Source organism: Struthio camelus, chromosome 7 (assembly GCF_040807025.1).
Source record: "Struthio camelus isolate bStrCam1 chromosome 7, bStrCam1.hap1, whole genome shotgun sequence".
Lineage (NCBI taxonomy): Eukaryota > Metazoa > Chordata > Aves > Struthioniformes > Struthionidae > Struthio > Struthio camelus.
In genome coordinates, this window is record NC_090948.1 from 19,761,913 (window position 1) to 19,787,071 (window position 25,159).

The 25,159-nt window shown below is 37.4% G+C and overlaps 1 protein-coding gene across 1 annotated transcript in view; it reads right to left on the reverse strand.

Annotated features, from left to right (window-relative positions):
* The window catches only part of TBC1D12 (TBC1 domain family member 12), a 50,461-nt gene that overhangs the window by 5,306 nt on the left and 19,996 nt on the right, over positions 1–25,159 (reverse strand). The window contains 8 exon segments of the mRNA XM_068950066.1: positions 1,536–1,607; positions 2,359–2,453; positions 5,444–5,524; positions 6,226–6,332; positions 6,709–6,826; positions 9,126–9,208; positions 12,303–12,418; positions 18,059–18,115. Of these exon segments, the coding sequence (XP_068806167.1) occupies positions 1,536–1,607; positions 2,359–2,453; positions 5,444–5,524; positions 6,226–6,332; positions 6,709–6,826; positions 9,126–9,208; positions 12,303–12,418; positions 18,059–18,115 (729 nt within the window).

The following is a 25,159-nucleotide window of genomic DNA, read 5'->3' on the forward strand; positions in this document are numbered from 1 at the left end:
TAAAACCACACAGGCTGCACGCAGAGCTCAAAGGAGACAAAACTTGGCCTTAAGTTTATTGTTAAGCTAAGGGAAAAGCAGACATGGAGAAAGAGAGCCACATATGGGACACTTTAGACCCAGACAAATATGCTGGAATTGAGACAAAATTCTCTTTCACAACAGTCAATACAGATCTTCCCAGCCGCCAAACACTATTTGTTCACATACATAAAACTATTTTAAGTAGTTCGCTACAATGCGAGTTTTACGTTTTTCCACCATTACCTTCTCTCAGCAACTTCAGTCTCCAATGAAAGTAAAGAATATTGCTCTTGTAGTTAACTGATGATGTGAATACTTGTTATTCTAAAACATAACTCTACCAATTTCATCTGCAATGATTATTTTGCTGTCTCTATGCACTTATGCTACCAGCTCCTCATTTAAAAAAAGCACAGTTTTTTAACCAACTAGGAAGAAAGCATAAATGCGCATCAAAAAAAAATCCAGCACTTTTCCATTTTTGTGGGATGGAGAAGTATAGAAATAAAATCACGTTACCTTTACTGCCCAACTAACATTAAGAAAAGCGTACAGTCAGAAATATATAGGCTAGCTGTAATTGTTGTATCATCTATTTCTACTGAAAAATACGACACCTCTCCATGAAAAACACTTATTTGCCTTTTATAACTCCACCCTGGGAACAAGCAGCCTCAAAACCTGCGGAGTTTGTAATCTCACTGAAAGGGTATGGGAAGGTCTCCAAAAATGAGGTCACAGACGACAGAATTCAGAGTTGAAAAACAACATTTAAAAAGGAAAAGCCAATTAGACATTGATGCACAGTCCTAAGCACGTCTGACTTGGAGAGAAAACACACCCTGTGGTAGTTAATGCTTTGTCTCACGGATCAATCTTTTGGACTAAAGTACTTGAAGAGTTTTAAAAGTGATTCAAAAGCTTTTGAAAGGCTTTCCTAGCTTCAGAAGGAACAACAAGAAAAGTCAGCATCTGGTTGTCATTTAACTGCTTCTGTCACTTGACACCTTACATATTAAGGTTTCTGCTGCCAGCAATCTTATCGTCACTGAACTCAGATAAGCTGATTAACCTTCAATATCAAAGCACCAATATAGAGTATCTGGATTCTAAGATGTGAAGCAAGTGAAGCAGAGAGTCTCACCACGGAAATGACAGCAGTGGGAGCAACACTAGGCTAGAACAGTGTGAGAGCTTACTGGAAGTCTGCTGGCAGTTTCCTCTGTAATTACTCTGGGTCTACCTCATATCAGTTCAAAAAAAAACTTCCAGAACAAGCCAGAAAGTACACTCAGTATTAACACTCAGTAAGTTTGCAGCTATTTAATTATCTTTAAGAATTACCATAACTGTAACTCCTATAAAATGGGTAGGTACTAAAGTTAAACTTGTTTTGACGTGCTAGCAGCATAAAGTTTAGATAATCTCATTCTCTAGTACACTCTGATATATGGCTTTTGAGCATCTGTGCTATGCTATAGATTTTTTTTTTTTTAACCACAAATACTTACATATCCCACATCTGGTCTGTAACATGTATATGCTCCTAAAACACTATGCAGGAGATCATGATAGGGACCACCCTAATGCAAGGGGAGGAAGGGGGGGGTGGGGGGAGAAAAAGAAAAGAGAACTTTTCAGAACTGCTGTATAAGTTTAGGTAGGTAACAAACCAGTTATTTAAAGATGCAGAAGTGACAGGGAATTATGGCTCTGTTTACATCCTGAAAAATACCTCTTTTACTGTAAGCATTACCTTTTATGCTGTTAAGATATTAAAAGGAAAACAGAACAATAATTCAATATGAAGTAATTCCCTGGAAATTAGTATATAATGGCAACTGAGGATATCTGTTGCAGACATAGGGTTGTTTTTTTCCCCTTTAAGGGACACTGGATGTTTGAACTCTTAACACAAGTTATTGTATTACAGTAATGCAAGTGACTTTATGTCTAATTATGTGTACATGCATATATAAAGTTCTTAAAAACTAAAATGTGTACTAAAATACATTAAGATTTCTGTAGAAATAATGAGAATATCCTCACTGGTAAACTTCATAAACATTAATAGGAACTGCATGCATTTTCTCCAGGAGAAAAAGCCTTGTAGCCCCTCATATTTACAACTGCCCAGAGAGGAAGACAACTTTATCCTAGTAAGTGTCCTTACCTGTCGAACAAAACAAAAGGGTACTTGCTGTTGTATGTGGGAACCAACTAATTTTACTTTAGTCATTTAGTTTTAAACAAACAGCTTCTACAAGTATTTGGCATTTAGCCAGCCACACTTACTTGTTTACGTATTCAGAAGTTTAAAGTCAAAATTCTCACCTTCTGGAAAATATACAGGGATGGAAATGTGCGTGATATGTCCAACTTAATTAGCTCCAGGCTGGCCTCACGATCAGCAACAGATGCTCCCGCATCTGCAAACAAAAACACCACTGATAGGTAATTCCACAGACTTCAGAATAAGTCTGCCATAGGCACACATAGAGACTCTTAAGAAAAAGAAGTTACTTAGTTCTTGTTCTTCGAGTATATTTCTACGCTGCTGCAGTTTAAGACCTACGTTAATTACTGTCCACTGATACCAGGTGTATACCACCTACTGCAGAAAGTGAAAGAAGCAATCAGTAATTGCTGCCTCCTCCTACTCCTCTTCAAGTCACACAGCTTTACACCATTCAGATTTAAAATGTTACCTTTTACTTCTATATAACATTATCCAGGCCCATACCGCCACTGTATTCACTAGCACTTCAACTCTGCCCAGCCATCAAAACTGTTTTCTGTCCTTATTTTCTACCGCGACCTCCGTAACTGTGTAAGAACAGTTACTCTGCCTAAGTCTGTAAGAACAGAGTGACATTACTGCTCTTGATGTAAACACGGTCCTGCAAGATCTCACCTTACTGTAATTTTTCATTCCTAATCTGACTAATTTGGTGGCTCATTTCAACCAATAGCATTACAATATTTTCTATATACTGGGGGAGGAAAAAAGAGATGGATTATTAGTCCTTATTTCAAGCAAAACAACACTCCTCCACCTGCAAAGTCAGGCAGGTACATCCTGTGCTTGTATCATGTTCCACCATGCTCCAGTTTTACTGAAGGTAACCCAAAAGCGTGCAGTTGATACTTCACCTAAATTTCTGGAATTTACCAGGTATACCCTGCAGAAGTTACATTACTTCTGAGCTCTCATTAGCTCTCTACTTGGCCCAAACAAGTTCTTTGCATCCTTAGGATTGGCATTCTTCAAATCAAAGGAAGGAAAGTAGGCAGCAAGAAGCTCCTGAAGGATTTCAGCTGGCCTTTGAGTCATCAATATCCTGTCCTCTAGATGAGAGATAGTGCAAATAGTAGTGACAGTGAGGAGAAAATACATGTGGCATTTGGGGCAAAAGCTTTTTGTCCCAAACACTGAGTGCTTAAACCAGCGGAACCAAGAACCATCTGGTAGCTTGAAGGTTGCAGGATTTGATGAATAGGCTTCAAAGGATCAGCTTTGCTGACACCTGGAAAGCAGTATGTTTTTCTAGCCCCTCTAAATCTAAAAGTCACAGGAGGAGTCAGGAGGAGCAGGGACTTACTGCAGGCCATAACAGGAAAATTTTGGGGTGAGAAAGAAGGCACAATTTAAAATAAATTTAAAATAAAGAGTTACAATTTAAAATAAAGAGTTCAAGAAGTGCTGCTTAATCCATCCCTTTTCTTTCAAAGGGATGGGTATCATCAGAATCATGTTCATTTTGGTAGCATCTCTTTAATCATGATGTGGCCCAAGGAAAATAGAAAGCTACAACACAGAGCACAAGAAACTCTGGATTTATGCAAAAAATGTATTTCAGTGAACTAGAGCCAGTCACTGCAGGTCTTCTGAGCACATCTAGCAGATAACATCTTTTGACCAACCAAATTCTTCACTCCAAGGCACAAAAAGGTACTTTCTATGCTTAATCTTTATCTGCCAAACAAAAGCGTTCAAGATATTTGGACAGAAAAATAAACTTAGAGCTACTCAAATATATTATAGAAGGCAGAAGCAATTGATTTTTTGGACTTTGCTACCAAAGATTCTGAATAAAAACAGTAGGCTGGCTTGTTCTTTATCCAGAGCACGTTGGTCTCAATTTTCCCTTAAAATTTTATTTCCTAAAATATTTGACAAAAAATGGTGCCTCCTCCCCTTCATTCTCATCCAGAACTACCACCCCCTTTCTGAAATAAGCTACCTAAGCTTCCCCCGCCAACTCTGTCTCCTTCCCTCACAAAAAATACACACACAAAAAAACCCTCCCCACTACACACACAAACCAAGGGACATTCCAAATGCGTTTTCCAGGGATAAGCATACAGTCGTGTACATGCACAAGTCTTTACAGTTTGTCTCAGATGAGTCACAGAAGCAGTCTAAGGAAGACAAATACTTCACTGTAAAAGCAGACAGTAGATCAGGACTGGCCATGAGGGAAGGCAAACAAAAGTATTTCTCGCATTACAATGACATTTTCTTTCCCCAAAGAGACTACTCAAAAAAAATAGTTATCTCATGGCAGCTGGTACTGACAATGTCACATAAGACAGTGCCATAAAAAAGCTAAGCAATCAAGAAAGCGTTAACAGCATGAGCAGTCAGTAGTACTGGTGACAAGGATATATCCACTATTAAAGCACATGATTGATGCTATTTTTAACTGAAAGAACACTCACAGGAAACAACAATATGCCAGTGATAAAACTCCATCGTATGTACAGATGCAAGTGTGGTAACATTTTCATTTAATAGATTTGGGAGAAAAGGCAGTCTGGGTAGTAACTAAAGAAACCCAAAAGGGATTCAAAACATGTAATGAATTACATGCTCCTCACCTTTCAGTTCCACAATCAAAAATAATTGTTTGCTCTTCCAAAATCGTGGAAGGGATATCTCTGCAGAAAGCGATCTAGATGCCAACATAATAATCTAAGCAGGGCTAAGCAAATGAACATGCTAGAATTTAGTTTTTTTTCTTTTTGTTCTTTTCTTCAGTCCTAGTCTGGCTAATTTGGCAGCTCATTTCAACCAATTTTGTTCATTTCTTTTTGTGTTTTATCTAAAATTTTCAAGACGGTGCAGAGCTGGAATTTCAGGATTCCAGAAGAAAACATTCATTTGAAAGTTAATTAGCACATGCAGTATTTTAATGCATCTTTACTGACTGGCAAATATTGTTGAGCCTCTCACTGACTTGTTATTTTAAAAAAAAAAAAAAAAGCAAACATTTAAGGAGGAGCTCACCCAGGTAACTTTGAATAAATATTCCTATCATTGCGTTACAGCTGAACTTGAGAGATTTTTGTGGAGTTGTAAAAACAAGTAGGTAAAAATAGGGTGACAGGAAGACATCTAGGATTCAGAAGACCTTACCTTCTATGTCATTCTCTGAACTAGTCTCACTGAAGCTTTTCCATCGTTCCTTAGCCCTAGATAAGAAGATTTCATACAGTTCTGCAAAAAGACAGGATGATATGAGTAACAACAGTGCCCCTCCAAAATTAAAGCACAGAAGGTATATGCTTAGCTTTGTTGTTGTTGCTTGGTTTCATCTTACAAGTGGACCGAAAAAGAAAAAAAAATAATCTATTTTTAAGGTTACTACTAACCACTGGAGTACCTATAGAGTTACCTATTATGCACTATATTATGCTTTCTTCTGGGGTGAAAATTCAAATTACGAGAGAAATAAAAAATTAGATCTTGACAATCACATCTTAAATCATTTGTATTTTTATTCTTTTTTTGAATGAGTTAGAAGAAGCACTTCCAGCTCATCAGAATCATGAAATATTAAAGCAACTCCTTCCCCCTCCCCTAAATCATTATTCAAAACTCTCAATTTTAAACAGCAAGTTTTGTCTTAGGAACCAGACCTTTAAACTCTAAGACAACTAAGCATTTTTTTTTCCCCATAAGCAGGTTTTGAAGCCTACTTCCATAACTTTACAGGCTATGCCTGTTTCATTGCTACAAAACTCAACCCTCCCACCCCCCCCCCAAAACACAAAAATAAGACAAAACACTCACATGCGTGCTTCCCAGGTTGTGAAATATAGTTATTTTAAAAGCAAATATGTCCTAATTAAGTTCTGTTTTTTCTTTGAAAATAATCAACTTAATTTTGCATTAAAGTATTATCTGTTAAGGCATACCAGGAGTGATATTCAATTCGTTTCCCACAGCTAGACTCCAAACCTTCCCACGTACGCTTGGAGGTAATCCCTGCCACCACAGTTCTCGAACTCTTCGGGTAGCTCGCCTAGGACAGGGAAGCAGGGAGGGGGAAAAAAACCCAAAAACCATACATTCCAAATCTTGTTTTCCCAAATTCATTGAGCAACTTTACAAGCAAGATAACACACTCTTTTTCAAATAAAAATGTAAGGATCTGTGCCTCTGTTAAAGCCCTGGGGGGTGGAAAGGCACCCACCACCCACCCACACGGGGGGGTGAGGGCGCACAGCAGAACATTCAGAGAGTGGATTTCATGTTGCTCTGCCACGCTATAATATGATGTCACTACAACGAACTTCTTGACAAAAGAGAAAGAGGAAAACAAGGTACGTGGTTCCTCTGTTTTCAGAGGAGGAACACAAGCCGTGAGTGCCTCATTTATACAACATAACTTTACTTACATGCCTTCCCAGTTAGGTAGTATTTCATTGACCCAAATCACCATAGCACTAGCGATATTCTCTTCTTGCTTGAAACGCTCTCTCATTATTTTTTTCCTTTTATGTGCTTCTTTAATTTCTGTTAAATGTAATATTAACAATTCTGTGTTAGTGTATTTAACAGTTGAATTATTTATCTAATAGTTTGCCTAATTATTTAGATGACATCTGAAGAATCAGGGTAAATTACAGTTCTGCGAGCTATCCTTTACTAGCTGTTTCTATCGATTGTAAGCAAATATCAAATTTTGTAGAAAATCAGACAAGATAAAAACAGCAGTTATGTCCTACTCTGAGGAGTGATGGCAGGGAAAAGGGGGAGAGCAATACCAAGCTCCATATCGGTTGTAGATAAGCTATTTCTACGCCAGATATGCCCAGTTTGTATCCTGCTTCCATTGCTAAATATGAAGTTAGTCTCCAGTGGGTAGATCTATTCGGTGAGAAAGCGCCGAGTTAGTCCAAAACAGAAAGATTCCTATTAGTGCATAGGCAGTGGGTACCTTTCTACACAAGGACAGAGTACTGTTCTTAAATATACTATTTAATTCCTCCTTATAAGAGACATGTACCTTCAGATCAAAGCATTCACATAATGTGTTCCACTACCTTTCAAAAAATTTGAGCTTTAAATGCTAGAGTAAGATCAGCCCTTTCAGCTACCAATAGATCAGTTTATCAGAAACTGAACATTACAGCGAGCTTTTCCTCAGAAATATACTGATCTCTAACACCTGAAGGATGTCACTAAAGAACATAAAAATGCAAGTGAAGCTCTCTTGCAACTTCTACATGCCGTCAAATTACCGGTCTCAAAAAGTGTTTGGTTTATTTTAACTCATCTCCAGAGAAACCTATTTAAGGATCATTATTCAAAGATTAGAGACTATTTTAAGTTAATTAAATAGAAAGCAGTTGGAACAGGAGAAATCCTATTGGAGAACTAGTAGCACTTTTCTTCTGCAACATGTAGAAGGACTAATAAAGCAAGTCTACCAGCAGCATTGTTCTTCCTGCAGAGAATTTGATACCATGTCCTACGCAGTACACGGTTACTTCCACATTTAGACTATTAGCAATAACTATACTGTTCAAAAGCACAGTTTTAGATCCATTCTCAAATTTAAAGTTTACTGAAAGCGCCACCAAAAAGTATTACACATCTGCATATTTCGTTTTTGGAAAAAAGACCTAAAGATCTAAGGCAAAGTCACCAGTATTCCTGAACAAGAGAAAAAGCAAGAGTTATTTTGCCTTATGCTAAAATGGATCATTTCTAAATCCCTCTTATTAAAATGGCTAATAGCAAAAATGGACCTGCTACCTTAACAGCATCAAAAACTGCTGTGAAACTGCAAGATGTGCCCTTTTTAAGTGGCTCTACCTCAGCTGCATTAAACATACCAACACAGTAAACTTCTATCCCCAGTAAACTAATGTGGCTCAGTAAACTGACTAGTTTACTGACAGTTAAGTCTTAAACTGCTGCTCACAGAGCTTCCGTAATTTAATGAATACTAGGGCACACGTACTAAAACATAAAACTGTACATGGCTGACCCTTCAGGAAAGATGCTGCTATAGGAAGTGGCCCACAGATCACACCTAACAAGACGCGCACCACGAGAGAAGAGCAAAACGAGTTCTGAAGTGCCTTGGATTTCTGCCTTTCAGAATAAGATTACCTAGATCCATACAGAGGTTTGATCACTTCTGAAGCTTAGATCTGAGTGACAACAGCTCAAGTAAAATATGCAGCTTAAATTCTTAAAATAGCTTGTTCCCTGAAAACTAGATGTGAAATGGACCCTACAGAAGTCCTTATAACAGTCATTGCTAATTTTCATCAATAAACTATTCAGATTGACACAGTACCACATGCTACAGCTGTTTAATTTAAAAACCAGACTAGTGGGAGTAGGTACAGATAGTTCACATAGGTACAGATGGTCAGAAAAAAGTAAGTTTTCAACTCTCTTCATATTGAAATTGATCACAATTTCCTGGAAAAAAATGTTTAAGAAGTCAACCGTATTACAGTTTTAGCAGCAACTGCAGTAAGGCTGCTAAAGAAAAGTCTGAGCATCTTGATAGTTTCCCGCTGATCACATTATATAAGTAGTTAAAACCTCCCAAGTTTCTATTTAAAAATTATAGAAAAAAGTTAAACTGACTTCTGAATCCAGTTATGTTTATGGTCATGGAGTAAGGAAACAATCTGAGAAGAGAGTTCTGGTTTTAAAGTGTGTGCACTCATGTACCAGAGAAAGGTAAATACCAAACAAGGTTGTTTTTAGCATAAAGACTAGCCTAAGCGCCATAAATTACTTTCTAACTATTTAAAAAAAAAAAAAAAAGATTTTTTGGTAGTTAACATACCTCGTTTTTTGGCCTCTGCCACCATTTCATCATATTCTTGTCGGTGACGTAATGCCTCCTCCACAGATTTGGCAGGAAGATTTCTGAAAACAAGTTGTTCCTGAATTCAGTACACAAATGACATTCGGAACCATTTCAAAACAGATTTTAACTTAGTTCCTCTCTACGGTGAGGTCTGGAGATGTCCTCATGTTTCAGTAACGGTAGTAGAAGACTGCTATTCTTTCCAGAACTAGCAGACACTTACTACTTCAGGTTATTGGTTCACCTATAGCTTCCCTGTAAAGCAGGGCAGGAGTAAGAGAAACTAGCACCCTATCCGAAGTCACACCGTGGCACGTCCAAGATCTCCCAAAATTCCAGCTCTTTTTCCTTTCAATTTGCATGTAGAAAAATAAACTACTGGCAGAAAAGTTTGTTCATGCCCGACCTTAGTCGCCAGTCTCTGAAATTATTAGATTCATTGAACATCTGTAATGACATGTTGTTACACAGAGCTTTCCGTTTAAAAAGCGGAAGCACCACAGACAACAAAAACATGCACATACAAACATTACAGTATGACAATTCAGTATCCATTATAAGACACAGACTATTATCAGGGTCACTTTTGTGGGCCACAAGTAAGTTCCATTCCTATGTATCCACTCCTATGTATACCTGCACCTATAAGGAGTATCTATTGAGGCAAAAACAGCTATGAAGACGACTTCTGCTAGGAAAATTAACTGAACTACAAAACTAACTTTATTAAATCAGGCTTAGCAGGGGAAAAAAAAAAGTATACAATAAAAACCAAACTCTAAGGACAGGCTCAAGAAAAAACTCTTAATGAACTAAGAATTTCTATCAAAATTATTCTCTTTGATATACTAGAGAAAGCAAGCTCACAAAGTGAGTAAAGAAAAACACTAATATTCCATATACAGTTTATTTCTTCCAATATAGTGCCATCACATTTATGTATGTGCATACCTAAGTCATTAAACATACCAGTATATCTCTACTCCATTTTTTCATATGAAATTTTGATTGTTATTTTCAATAAGAGGTAAAGGTTTTCATTCATTATAGGCAGTTCCTTTAAACTATCAGAAGAGAAGATGGGTTTATCCAAGGGAGGACAGACCCAATTTATGTCTAGAGCTGAAGTTAAGGAAGTTTGTTGCAGAGCTACCAGCATGCTAGTTTCACGTTAATTTGTTTTTCGGCACTAACTTAAGTGCCAAATAAACACTTCTTTTTACCCCAGTGGACTCATTCTAAAACAAAAGAAAATACAACAATGTTAGGTCGCAGGTTCTCACCCAAACTCTAGTCTACTCTGGTTCAAAACAGACTGAAGAGTTTGTCATTTTAATGAGCAAGAAAAACGAATTTCCCCACCTCCTTTTATGCAAGCAGAAAATTTAATTTTCTTAATATTTGTCAGAACGAGACCAGAATTTATTTTCAAAGATCATAAAATACGGCAACACATTACACATTGGAGATGGTACTCAAATTTGATACAAGTGGGAGTGCTACATTCTTAAAAGCATACTTCTGGTAAATTTGATTTTTCAAATTGTAAAAATTTGAAAGTATAGGAAAATATCAGTAAGGCAGTTAACTCCATGTCTTACTGTCCACCACAGTAAGAGAAACAACGCAATTATAGAGTCTTATAGCAGTCTGTACCTCCATTCCAGATATTCCTGTTTTAGCACTGAATAAGCTTATACACCACTAGAGAGAATCTCTAAGGAAACACTCCAGCACTATATATTCCATTTTCGAATTGAAATTCATTAGAGCAAATGCTTAACAGTGCTATCATAAGCTTTCTCTCAAGGTGTAATCTGAAAGCCTTGCTCCATTTGCTTTCCACATAAGCACCCGTTCCTAGCCAGGAGATCCTCCTCTTTCCTTCACAGTTGTTGAAGGCAGCATAGCTGAAGATACAGACTAAAAATTACAGAATCACAGCATAGTTGGGGTTGGAAGGGATCTCTGGAAACTGTCTAGTCCTAATCCCCTGCTCAAGTCCGTTCAACTAGAGCAGGTTACTCAAGCCCTTGTACAGTCAAGTTTTGAATATCTCCAAGGACAGAGATTCTAAAACCTCTCTGGGCAACCTGCTCCAGCGTTCAATCACCCTCACAGGAAAAAGAAAAAAAAAAAAAGTGTTTTCTTATGTTTAAATGGAATTTCTCATGTTTCAGTTTGTGCCCACTGCCTCTTGTCCTGTCACTGTGCACCACTGAGAAGAGCCTGGCTCCATCATTTTTACATCTTCCCATCAGACATTTGTACGCATTGATAAGATCCCCCTGAGCCTTTTCTCTTCCAGGCTAAAGAGTCCCAGCTCTCAGCTTCTCTTTGTACGAGATGTGCGAGTCCCTTAATCATACTTGGAGCCCTGTGCTGGACCATGTTTTTCTTGCGCTGGGAAGTCCATATTCCAGATGTTACTCATTATTGTCGTTATCACCCATTTTTCATTACTGTTCTTATTTGTACTTAGCACATTTTTTTTGCATCTACATTTGCTGCTGCTCGCCTTCAACAGTAGTTTTAAGGAGTCAAGACGACTTAATTGGGATGGGAGGGAATAAACAGTTTCAGTAAACTCATTTTCACCCTGGTACCAACAGAGCATTTAACTGTAGTTGTCAAATACCTTCCGATTACAAATACTGATTATTCATTTTGTATTTCTGGTGTTTTAAAACCTATTCCTCCCACTCTACTGTTACTACTGTTACTTACCTACTAAGGAAGACTCTTCTGGTAGAGCACTCTCCAAGTTTGCTGACAGAACAACTGTTAGTGATTAGATTTCCTAGACCAGTAGGGAAGCCTTAAGTTTTCAGAACTGGGGGAAGGAGAGGGAAGCGCACACTCAGACAGCAGGGAAAGGACAGGGAAGAAATCCATAAAAGCCTTCAGAGAATTTTCCTGATTAAGGGTGCCTATGACACTATCACAGGCAGCCAGTGGGCTCCATTAAAGAAGGAATTTATTATACAGACTAATAATTGCAGATCCTTCTGGAGGTATTTTTTGGACTATCAATTGGGGTAGAATAATCAAATGATAATCTTCAAGCTTCTTACACAAAAGTAACTCATCATAAGCATAATCTAACAAATAAATTCACAGTCATCACCTACTCCACAGCAGAATTATACTTACGCTGGTCGATCCTCCAAAATCAGAGCAGTAGTTGAAAGCGGTTCAAACTCAATATTTTTACGTCTTGTTGATGAGGGAGGAGGTTTATACATTCTTCCTGTACGCGCTTCATATTCCTAAACAAGATTAATAAAAATGAAATTTCAACTTTCAGCTTCCCTTCTAATTAGGGAAGAAAATTCTTTAGCACTTACTAAGTAATTTGTAAATATGTAATATTAAATTAAGACAGGACGGAGCTAGCATTTCAAGTTGAAATATAGCAAGACGATACAGCTTTTCAGGATTGTTAAATGAAGATGAATGAGAAAGTTTAATTTATCAGCTTAATCCTATCTGTTACAGTTCAATATTAATACTTAGCACTCAAGAATCAGTTACATTTAAGAAATCTGCATAAGTATACTTCCAATATTAATTACTGAGCAGTTATATTTGAGTAATCACCTGTAAAGTTAAGGAAAAAAACACCAATCACACGTTTTTCATGTGTTTTGTGTTTCTGAAGCCTTTAGCAAGGCCACCAAATCTTTGTCATCTGGAATACCTACACTGTACTCAGTGGCAGTATATGCGTATATATATGTATACATACACACACACACACACGTATGTATGTATACACATACATCTATTATGACCAATCTGTTTTGCCTCACTGGATTCTCACATGCAGTCTATTTGGAAAGAAACACTTAAGAGCCCTTAATACAGAGAAGATACTGCAGAAGAAAGAATATCTTTCCTTTTTCCACTGAGTAGGTCAATAAAACAGAAATAGGAGAAAGTCTTTAAGAAAAAGGCTGGACAGAGCCAGATGAAAACCTCAGATCTTAAGCGTTCTCTTTTATTTGGCCTTTGTCTACCACCAAATTACTGGAAAACCCATTCTTACAGTTTAGCAAGTTTAAAAAAAGGTTATCTGAGAGAAAATACGCAACCTATTCCCAATCCAAGTTTGCTTGTGGGTTAATATTCTCCTTACTCAAAGATTAAGCACTAATTTTTCTACAATTCTCTTTCACATGCTGGAATTCAAACGCAGCATATTAAGAACTGAAAAGTCATCTTTAAGGGAGCAAATTCAAGGTACTTTAATAATGTACTTTCATCCAACACTCTGTTCTTACTCTTAAGCACAGTCAGAGTCTAAATTTTTTTTTCCCCCCGATTACTACTTAAGGACTGCTTATTCTTGTATATCTGTTGCTTTATCAACTGTAAAACAAATTCCATCTCATATTAACCAAAATATCTCACGTTGGTTAAGACACCAAAACCAAGAAGTAATCAATTACTAACTAATTAGGTCATTGTAGCCTCCTGAACAAATTCAACAGTCTTCTCTAGAAACTCCTCCCAAATGAATCTCACACCTAATAAACAACACTTTCTTATACACATTAGTTCTCCCAGGAAGAAGCAGAGGGCGATACATATTCAGGGTTATTTGATAGCATTATGGAAACATAACTGACAATTCTGAAGTTAGCATACAGCTTAATAAAGCTGATTACACAAGTTGAAATCTATAAAGTTAAATGGGATAACAAGTCTTACAAGGGCAAAGGCACAGCCTCAGATTTTCAAAGTAAGGACAGTCGAAGTCTTTGCACAACACTAATGTGGCTTAAAGTTTTCTCTCTCCCTCCCCCTCCCCCCCCCAAAAAAGCAAAGCGCAGACACATACAGAGTGAAGCCTATGAGCAGTACTAGAAAGAGTCAAAGGAAAGACCAAAATAGCTTCAGGTTCAGAAGTTGTCACGGCTGCATATTTCCCCAAGATGCAAAAATACATTAGAGTATCTTTCCTATAGGAGATGCTTCTTGCCAAAGCCGCCTGTGCTCTGGAAGTTATTTGAAGATTAGATCCAAGAAACCATCAAGCATGCATGGATCCCAAGAATTTGGGCAACTAAAATACCCATCACTTTCCGGTGTATTTCCTCACATATTTTGTGTTACTGCACTCAAGGATTCCAATAACCTTACTATGCATTTGATGAAGTGTACTGAATGAAACAGTACATTGTACACTGAATGAAAATTTGAGCTGACAGAATTTCATTTCACCAGATATGAGGTAATACTCATCTGTAAGAGGTAAAGATACAGTTTAAAGCACTCGACCAGCACTGAAGATGCAGGGCATATCCCACCAGATAGGGCAGCTGACAGCTAAGATGCAGACTCTGCAAGACCTGTTGAAGAACAGCTGATTTTTGACTCATCTGTTCTGCTGAGTTCAGTTGTGAAAGTCAGTCCTCCTACAAGCAAAGGAAGGCCCACCGCTCACTCAAGCTGAGTTTAGTTTCTTGCCTGTAGTTAAGTCAATAGATTTTATCTGTAACTACCCATGTCTGGACAGAGATCATTTTTTCACATGCAGAGTCAAGAGGTCATAGACCAAATTTTCTAGTGATACATGCTCTACTCTTCCGAGTATCATGAAATAAAATTAGAAATTATGGTGACTACTCTTACTGTAGAGAACTTGAATCTTCATTTAAATGGTGACTACCAGTTTTATTGTGAACCTCTACCAGGGCAGACGCACAAGATCAGAGGTTTTACTACTTTTAGCACTAACCACAAATACTTACAGTTTAGTATAAAATAATACAAGTTTGTACCACAAATACAGCTCTGTTCCCAGACACTAAGGAAAAAAAAAAAAGCAGCACATCTTTTCATGAAAGAAGTTTAAAAAAAAAATATAAAGGCAACTCCCTCAACAAGAGCAAGTAAAAATTTTTTCCAAGAAGAACAGAAAATAGGTGTGAATTAACATATTAGCATTGTACTTCAGAAATTGAAGCTTTAAATTATTCTACATTAAAGGTTTGTAATGTATATCCTAGTTCACTCATAGACCCAAGTAAGATTTTCAGAAAACATATGTTCTGAAAGTCTAGAAACGACACCACAAAAACTGCTATTGGTAGATCATGTATAACATTACCTTAAACTTTTATTGCTTTAAGTAAAAAACGAACACACACACACACCACAACAACTTTGGAAGAGTCACATGCATGGTTTCAGTAGTTTAGGGAATATTGTTCTTAAAAAAAAAAAAAGTGCTCTTTAATTCTTTATTGCAGCATATTTAGTATTTATTAAAAACTACTGAATATGTCACAGAACCAAACTAGGTAAGAACCAAATCTCAGTTTTAATAGAAAACTTTAATAGAAAGTAAGAACAATCATTTTATTCAAGGATGATACTAGATTCTTTTACCTACTGCCAAAAACAAACCTGTAAACAGATTAAACACTTTTTCCTGAAAAACACAGTAACCATATTTGTAAGATCACTTTGAAAACTGGCATCAGTAGCTGATATGTGAAGGGATGGGCATTTCTACTTTCAATTCTTAGAAAGAAAATAGAGATAAGACTATTACCCTATAGACAGGTGAGCGCTTGGAGTAGGGGGAAAAAAAAGCCTTTCACTCAAACTGCCTTTGGGCTTAAGATAAAGATATCCCAATTTGGGTCTTTTATTTCTTTCTTTAAAGGAAGTAGATGTTTTAATAAGAAGGAAAAAAAAAAAGTACACCTGCACAGTTCCTTTGTGCATGCACCTTTGATAACTACAGAAAATATTCAAAACTGAAGTTGTTCATCCTGCCTCAGAAGAATCACGCATGCCAGCTAGACCATTCTGAGCTCATTTATGTATCTCTAAGCAGTCCTGGACTGCGCTGTGTAACGTATGCCTGACGGCCCACAGCTACTTCTTCCAGTGCCTAAGCAAACTTGCATAAAAGAAGAACAGCCGCATTAAGGCAGTTCACAAGCATTGGCTGACCCTAAGTAAAGTAGGGTACACGAGTCGGACAAAGTACTTTACTAGATGTGGATAAAATTATTCAATTTTAGAAGACAAACTTGCATCCTCAGTGCCAAAAACTATACAGCTTTAAAAGAAAACCAGTAAATTTGACAATGCTAACAATAAATAATATAAAGTTAACATGCATCTTGTTAAGTTTTGATCTAGCTAGGACGAAACCACAAAAGTCGAACTCCTAGAAGTGAGCGACAAGAATCCTTGGATTACAGACAAACTCCCAAGAGGCCGACAAGTACCAATTGTATCAATTAAGTAGCACAGATCCAATTACGTTTTAAGCGTGCTAGAGAAAAACTGACAAGGATAGGCAACAGCACGGAAGAACTTTTATTCTATTAAGCATTGTCTCTCTTTAAAGTAGATATCAAGCCACATTAATAACCCAATTAAACAAAGCACTGATCCCGTGCACTATAATTTCTTTTAATGCTGTTCATTTCCCCGCCCCAAATTCTAATCCTGACACTGAAACAAGTTTATTCATTCAGTTCGTTGTGACTTCTATTGAGGAAACAAAAGGGATTGGCACACATTCTGCTAAAGTTTTAAAATCTCTCCCCTCTACATACACACACCTCTGCACAGCAGATGGACCTCTAAAAACATCCTTACAATTAATCTCAGTGTTGCACAGCTTATTAAAGCTATCACCACAAAGATTATTTCCCTTCAATTCAAGCACAGTAACACTGCCCAAGAATGGAAGCATCAATAGAGTCTCCAGGAGGCTGCCTTCCTATGTCACTTAAGCTAATAAATTCAAGTAATGTCTCCAAAAGAATTTCTGCTAATGCCTACGGACTTCCCCCCCACCCCCCCCAAAGAAAAACCCCAAGAGTTAAATCTTGTTAAAAATCACTGAACTAGCACTGGCCACAAGGTGGTTAAAGCAAGAAGATGCTTATAGCAAGAACAGACTTTACTGAAAAATTCTGGGAATCAGAAAAAAAAAAAAAAAATCAAATCCCAAATAGACACTGAGGAGGTTTCTAGGTCAACCTCCCAGCTTTCAAAGTACTATCTGCCACTTCAGCTGTCAATTCATTTTTTTCTCCCGCTTCAATTGGATTTCTCACAAGGAGTGCCAAGTTTCATCTCTTGTTACACACAGGAAAATATGAAGCTATGGGCTTCTTGACGCAGCATAGAAGAGAGAAGAGCGATTGTACTCCGTAACATGAACAACAGGCATCACATATCAACTAACAGTTACCTATACCACTTTATTTCATGAAACTAGAGCAACAGTTCTACAAGACTAAAAAGCAAAGTTGCACTACTCCTGTCTAACAAAGCGTATGGGATTACTTAAAGAATTTTCAAAGTAACAAGCATGGGTGCTGGACCAATTTCATACCATAAAGGAGGTATAACAGCATATAACAAGAAAGTTTCAATAATTATACTTTTCTAGGTTTCCACTTTCATAATTTGAAAGTGTGGTTAAAAGCATCCGTAACTCTGAAGCACCACCGTTAACAGCTTGCACGACTTAGTAACAGGGAAGAAAAGATTCTAGAATATCAATTTTCCAGGCCAACAAGGTGTTCAAAAATATTACAAATTAAACCATTTTAACAGCTTTTATCATTAAGCAAAGAGGCACTGCAAACACGGGTAACACTAGAACTTGACAGAAATTTACTTTCTATCTCGTGCTATTCAAGAACAAACTATTAAACAACAATAATACTCTATCACTTTTCAAGTTGTTAGTGAGATTCATGTGTGAGGTTTTTTCTTTTTTAAACTAATGGTATCTAATGAGTTGATGGTTAGTGCCATAAAATATTCATGCTACTGTGGAAATGTGATGTTGTTCTATTTTTAATGAGTGCTATACAGTCCCATGCATGGCATTGAATGCAACTAGAAAAAAATATTAAATTCCATACCCCTGTGTTTAATAGACTGAGAGCAGATATTGACGCAAGACTGCCAGAACTGTCATCCTAATGAGAAAAACAGAAGCAAAGCCTTAGTGAATAAGTGAAGAAAAAGACCATTAAAATATAGCAACATGCAAGCCAAATTTAAATTTACATGTAGAATATTTTTACTCAATGTTTGAAATATGTGGCTGTTCTTCCTTCTCCAGCCCTCAAAACATGCAAAAAGGCAAAGACTTCATACATGTACAACTTATGTATAGACTCCTATTAGATTATTTCTTCATTTTAATTGAAACTTTGTATTCTTTTCTATAATCAACACCTGTGCCCAAAGGCAGACCTTTTCCTCTTCAATCACAGCACTTTTGTCAAGTGAATGGCAAAATATACTCACTGAAGTGTCTTTCTCTAGTCCACACCACCCAAAACATAGTTACACTTTTTTCACTTACACTGCCTTGGAAGATTCACTATGAACAGGAAAGAACAAAACATTGTCTCTATACAGACATTCCAGAAGTCCCGTTTGCTCTGAAAATGAACCATGAGCGTCTTGCTTTCATTTAACTTACTGTAGAATGCATTTCACTCCCAACTATATCTTCATCTAAAAACTAGTTAGCTTTAAAGTTGAAAATGAATACTCAAAACTAGACACATTTACACTGTAGTGAAAGGGGAGGGGAAAAACACACACACACACACACAGAGCAAGACTGAGCTTGGATAGCATTTGGCAGGAAAACAAACACTAAACTTAATGTGGAAGTTCTGTTTAACTGTTTTGTTTTTTTCTTTATTTAACATGAGAGAATAGAAGTCTGCATTAAATAGCACTCAGAGTGGGTCTTTAAGTCCCATCCTGCCTTCCCCCTGTTATAAATGGTGTTTCTAAATTGAAAGCTCAAGAGCATATCACACTTCAACCTCATTGGTGAGCTGCAAGAACTAAGATATATTTGTAAGGCTCTGAAATAGTCACTTCAAAGTGACAGATATAAGATTCTAAATAGCAATTTGAAATTCATCCCCATCATATCTGAACAAGGAGATCAGGCAAGAACAAGCCCTACTACAGCAGAACCTGTAGAGCCAGAGCTCTCTAGGCTTCCACTCTAGATAAAACCTGATTTTCTAATGCAAAAGTCAACCTTAAGGGTTCCAAAGAAAAAGCCATTTTAAACATTATACTAGAGATTTTAGATTGGATTAGAGATTTTTAATGCTTAATATTTTAAGCATTATATAACAGCACAAGGAAGGAGTAAGTGAAAGCAAGCCCTTTATTATGATTTCCATGGTATTTCTGAACATATCTGTGAATTTCTTGTACCATACATTCCCAAGACTGGGGGGAAAAAAAAAAAAAAAAAAACTTCTTAAATTCCTTCTTCCTTGCCATACTATTTTCTCTTCCGTACTGAAGTACCATGACAGCCTCAGGAAGCTGATAAGCTCTATCTTCAGATTTAGCATTAACACGACTCTTGAGTTGGGGGGCAGGGGAGAGAACCACACACACAGACTACATAAAAGGTAGCATTTTCACCACATGGAAAGCAATCTTTTTGCTAAATCTAATTCTCTTGGAATTGATATAGCAAAATCTGTATCCAGACAGGCTATCACATCACCATATTTTCAGGTCCTTTATGCAGACAGAGGAAGAAGCATTTCTCCCACTGAGGTCCTACCAGCTTCATTACCATTTTAGAAACAAGATAATAATTGCAAAAGCCTAAAATGCTGGGAAGTGTCTTTGAAATAGTTTTAAACATAATGCTTTCTTTCTACCTGTAGCATAACTTTACTGACTAGATACATGACTGCACATTCCAGCTTCCACAGGAAGGACTGTAGAAATTTCTAGAGGATCTGATAGCTACCATATCTGCAAAAAATAAAAGAATCACAGCCTTCTCAATGCTACTAGTAGAAAAACTGTTTTTCAAATGTTACATATTCCTTCCAAGATCTAATATCCAGATTTGTCTGTCCTGATTTCATAGGAGTCTGCTACCAGCGTGTTTCCACCTGTATGTGGTGAGCCGGCAGAATTCACGTCTCTCCTCTCCAGTAGGACTGCGTAAGATGAGCCAATGTGACCTCCATCTAGACAAGAATCTGCTTGACAGCCATTCTTTCATTTAAAAAGAAAAAAAAGAAACAAGAAAGAAAAGACTTCCAGCATTGTATTTACTCATCTCTTTCAAAGATATTCAGTGCTCACATTTGCCGACAATCAGGTCATACACATTTTCTAAGCACTAAGGAAGAGCTTTGTATACAGTTAAGCCAAAATCACAAGATTTGAGGGAAGAGTTAATATTGCAAGTTGGAAGATCCGAACTGAATGAGAACTGATTCAAAACGCGTCTGTTCCTCCACAGAGGAGCCTCAGACATCTCCTGTCCCTGGCAGACCATAGGAGTTCTGCCGATCCAGTGAATGCCATTTCGCCATTAGATTTCAGATCAGAGATAATGGCATAGGAAAGTATGCAATTGAAAACACTTTGAGAGTTCATTAGCCCTCTGGTATAGCATCTTTTTCAAGATTTCATAAGAGTCCAAAAAGAGTGTTTTCAGAGGTTAGCTGGAGGACGGTGACCTAATCATCTAACCCACAGTTACTATTTAACCAGCTCTCTAATACCTTCCATTCTGCAGACAAGGTAAGAGTTTTTGGAAAAAAGGTTTTACTCCACTTCTGAATAAGAAATTTTAAATTATTGCAAGCTTTTCATGATGTATCAGATTTAAAGGTGAAAGAGCTATCCCCTCCCTCTTATATTCATATAAGAATGGGAAGAGGAGAACAGCTTTTCATGCTTATATACTCTCAGCTGCCACTGACAGTACTCAGTTATAACAGTAGTTGAAGTAAACTCAAACGTTGACATACACATTTGCAAGACAAAAATGAGATATTTACCAAACTCACTTTAATTTGGGTATATTTTAGAAAAGAAGATCTTCATGCTTTTTTTAAAAAGTTAAGAAAAATATTCAAATCTGCTTTAATAAAAGCAAGAGCTGAACCTAATCTGTGATCAAAATAAGTCTGAACATGCAGTCATTAAAACTTCTTTTGTTTAACTGTAAGCACAAAGATGAAATGGAGTTTCCATCTTAAGACATATCTTGCACTTTAATGAATACATACCAAAGTATTACACGCAATCCTACAAATCAGTTTCAGCTTTAAATGATTCTGTATTAAAACACTTTTCAGTCTGCACATAAAACTGCTTAGGCTGCTGAATTTACCAGACAGCATTAATGAGACCATACTTTTAAGAGCCAGCTTTATTAGTTGCAGTTCGTGGAAAAAAAGACACTTCCTGAAACCATCAAGTGCGTTTGACATTTGAAATCCTAAAGAGTTGCTATTTTCCCTTTTTTAAAAACAGTGAAGGAAGGAAGCCCAGAGGAGGAACATGTCCAGCAAAAGTTGGCCTCGATCACATCCTGCTTGGGCAGCTCTAAATCCAACGAGAGCTGAGCGCGCCAGCAGCTGTAAGCTGGGAGACGCAGCTGCCAAGGACTTGCAGCCTCTGACCCAGTTCGAACTAGAGCATCTCACCCAATGCACACCAACAGCAGCGCAGCTGCAAAGCAGACTACCGTCTTCTAAATGGGCAGTCCCTGCAGGCTGCTTTATGACAAAAAGAGTTCGTCTTCTTCCATATATGCTTAGAAGCTTGCAGAGAAATAGTATAAGGTAATATTCATTAGACATTCTCTTAAGGCAGGACCTGCTAGTGTCATTGTCTGAGAAGTATCTGAAGCAGTATCCCAAATTAAATTTCCAGATTTTCCAGAAAGTATTTAAGATACTAGAATTACTACCTGACTGCTAGTCAGGCAAATACAGCACTGTCTAGTTGACAGAGCAGCTGACTAGGATCCACAAATATTTATTTTCATTTAAATGATATTGATTTGCTACGTCATCCTCACCAAAACAGAGAGATAACAAAAGCCTGCAAGAACAAGAATGGAAATATGGAAATTTAAGACTCATGTTACTTAAAGAGGAACATCACTTACTAAGTGGTAGCACTGAGCAAAATATTCAAGTTTAACACTTCCAAAATCTGGAGAATTCTGATGCTTAAAAAAAATATTTTTAAACACAGGGTTCAGCTTTAAACAGAAATCTAGTCTTGGACAAATAGTTTCCTACCACAAAAGGAATTTGAGTTTGCCTGAAGGCAACACAAAAATCAATACTAGATTGCACTTCTGTAGCATCTTCCACAGGCTATAGTTCACGGGGTTTATACTGGACTGCCAAGTGGGACCGTCTCCCCTATGACAAACCACTGCCATACAACTCTGACCGACAGAAGTGATGCTGCATGAGCTGGAGGAGGTAGGCTAGCGAGCTTAATCCATTAAGGAGGACAACACAAAAAGCACGTAAACTGAGGAGCCTGTGCCTCTATAATCAGAGGCAAATGAATGCCGAGTTATTCAAAAGAGACATTTCAGGTAAACTGAACAAAACTAAAATATCTAGATTCAGGTTACACTGGCCCTGTCTTACCTGCCCTCTGTAGCCCTCCCCTCCAGAGGGGATGTCACAGAAAATTTTTTCTTCTAAAAACTGTTTTTTTGCAAGAAGCCTGAGCAGCATGTGTGTTAAAGTAATAACAATATACTGATTCCAAAATATCACACAGCAAACCCAAAAACTTTAGATTAACTTAATCTTAACACAGCATGCAAACTCTACCATCCCTCTAACTGTATGAATCTACTCGTAGAGGAGGGTATGTATTTTTTGCTAATCTGCTAATACGGAAGCCCTTTAAACTTTGCAATAGTGCCAGAAAGCTTTGACCCTTAACCAAGGGACTTCTCCTATTATTAAGCATTACCCTTAACCAAGGGACTTCTCCTATTATTATTGAGTTTTTCCTGTCATGACTTACTCTTCCTGCAAAAGGGCTTCTTACAAGACTTCATCCTTTATCCCAATGATGTTGACTCAGTAGCGAGTGTCTCTAATCAGGAGTTTATTTGCACACTCCTGAAGCTGGCCATTAGCATCAGTAACGTCACAGAACTTTGTGTACAACCATGGAGATGCAATAACTGTTCAGGAGCATTTGTTGCTTAGGATAAACTGTTGTCAATGCCTTCACAGGTGGCTTGTCCACAGTTTAAGATCACTCTACCTGAGCAGCCTTAAACTCAAAACCTCATTTGACACAAGCTGGTGATCAGCCAGTAGCCATCATTCTGACCGCAGATAGGGGGGGGAAAAAAAAGGCATACAATTTTGGTCATCTTACTTCAGATCATACTTGCTAACTTGACTTCACGTTTACAAAGGCAAGGTGGAAGCCCGTAGAGATATTCTGTGTAGAATACAGTTTATTCTGTCAGGTTCACAGAAGTAGTTGTGAATAGAAGTTATGAGCCTCCACCATATTTGTATTAATTTCTTCAAGGCCTTACAATTGCAATCTTGCATATATTTGCTTTAGTTGAATCTCCTGCGCAGTGAGGAATTTTACTCAAGAGACCTTGGTCAGCCATTCTAAAGTGGGGATACAATTTTCCACTGATTTGCAATAATGAAACCTGCCTTAATTCATTCTAACCCATTGCCAGATTAGCAAGTTTGAACATTTTCAAGAAAAGAAACTACTCACTTTTCTTTAAAAGGACATATGCACAAGGAACTGTATTATAAATTTTAAATACATATGAAAGAAGACATCTCCAAACAAATTAGGAGATGTTAGGGTCACCTCTCCCAATTTAAGGGGGGGGGGGGGGTAGGGGGGAAGCCACACACAAATATTCTCAGATTCTGTCAAATATTCTCAGATTCTGTTCAGAGTACGTAGTCAATTTGAACCCCCCTTTGATAACTGAAGAGCTTAAAGCAGGTGGTCATGTATGCTTTATCTAAATTAGAAGCTAAAATTATTAACTATAACCCATACATTACTCAGATTATATAAACACAGAAGTGACCCTGATCTGATATCCAGTATAGCACAGGCCACATGACTAGTGGCTAGGACAAGTTCAACCATGTTTAAAGACAATACGCTGTTTTAATATATTCTCTTTTCTGCCGCTTAGAGGTTAAGAAAAATAGTCACTAAGAGACAAGAACAATAGACTATTTTTGTAGATTATGATTTGTCTCTGGAACAAATACCTTCATTACTAGAAAAAAGGGAAGCAGATAACTGCCAAGTGTTATGCATACACCCCATTTCTCAGGATAGAAGAGAAGTCTGGATTCCTAGCAGTTTTCACAGCACAAAGCCAACAGCATTCATCAGCAAGTAAACTAAGAACTCTTCCCCCCTCCCCCAAAGGCAAAGACATTTAAATAAAGGAAAATTGTATGGGAAAGCATATTGGAAAAAAAACATCGGTTTACTTCAGAGTAAATAGCACTTGCTGCAATCTCACATAATTATTTCTTACTTTTCTACAACACTTCAATTTATGACATGTCCCATTACCCGAAAGCCCATCAAAAGGAACATTTTTCACTTTAGTAGCTCCCAAAAGGCCCTCTTCGCCATGAAGCTCTTTCTAGAAGATAACTGAATACAGCTTCATCCATAGCCTTTTGCACCTGCCAGACAGATCAGCTAACGTGGAATTGTTAAGAAAGGAGACACAAAGAGAAAGCAACTCTCAAGGGACTCAAGGACTTACTGCTTTCATCAGCACAAGCAGCATACAAGTTTCCTATGTCAACATGTGTTTCAACTTCATGATTGTATGTTAAAATTCAGTTAATGATACATTACCAATTACTCATCTTGAAAGGCCATGCAGCTTTATTAACGATACTGTGGCAAATTAAAGACATATTCCACAGGAATGAACTTACAAAATTATTACAATAGTACAACTGAGTACTGGGTGAAGGAAATCAGAATTACTTTTCTGTGGTACGCCAGTAACTCAAAAAGCAAGTTCAACTTATAGTAAGTATTTTCAAACAAAGATACCTGAAATCGGACCAAAAGCCTACATGAAACAGGATTACATTTCATAATTCTTAGCAAGTTGTCACTAATTACTCGTAAGTTTTACAGGCCAAAAAGCAAGGATTTTGGGA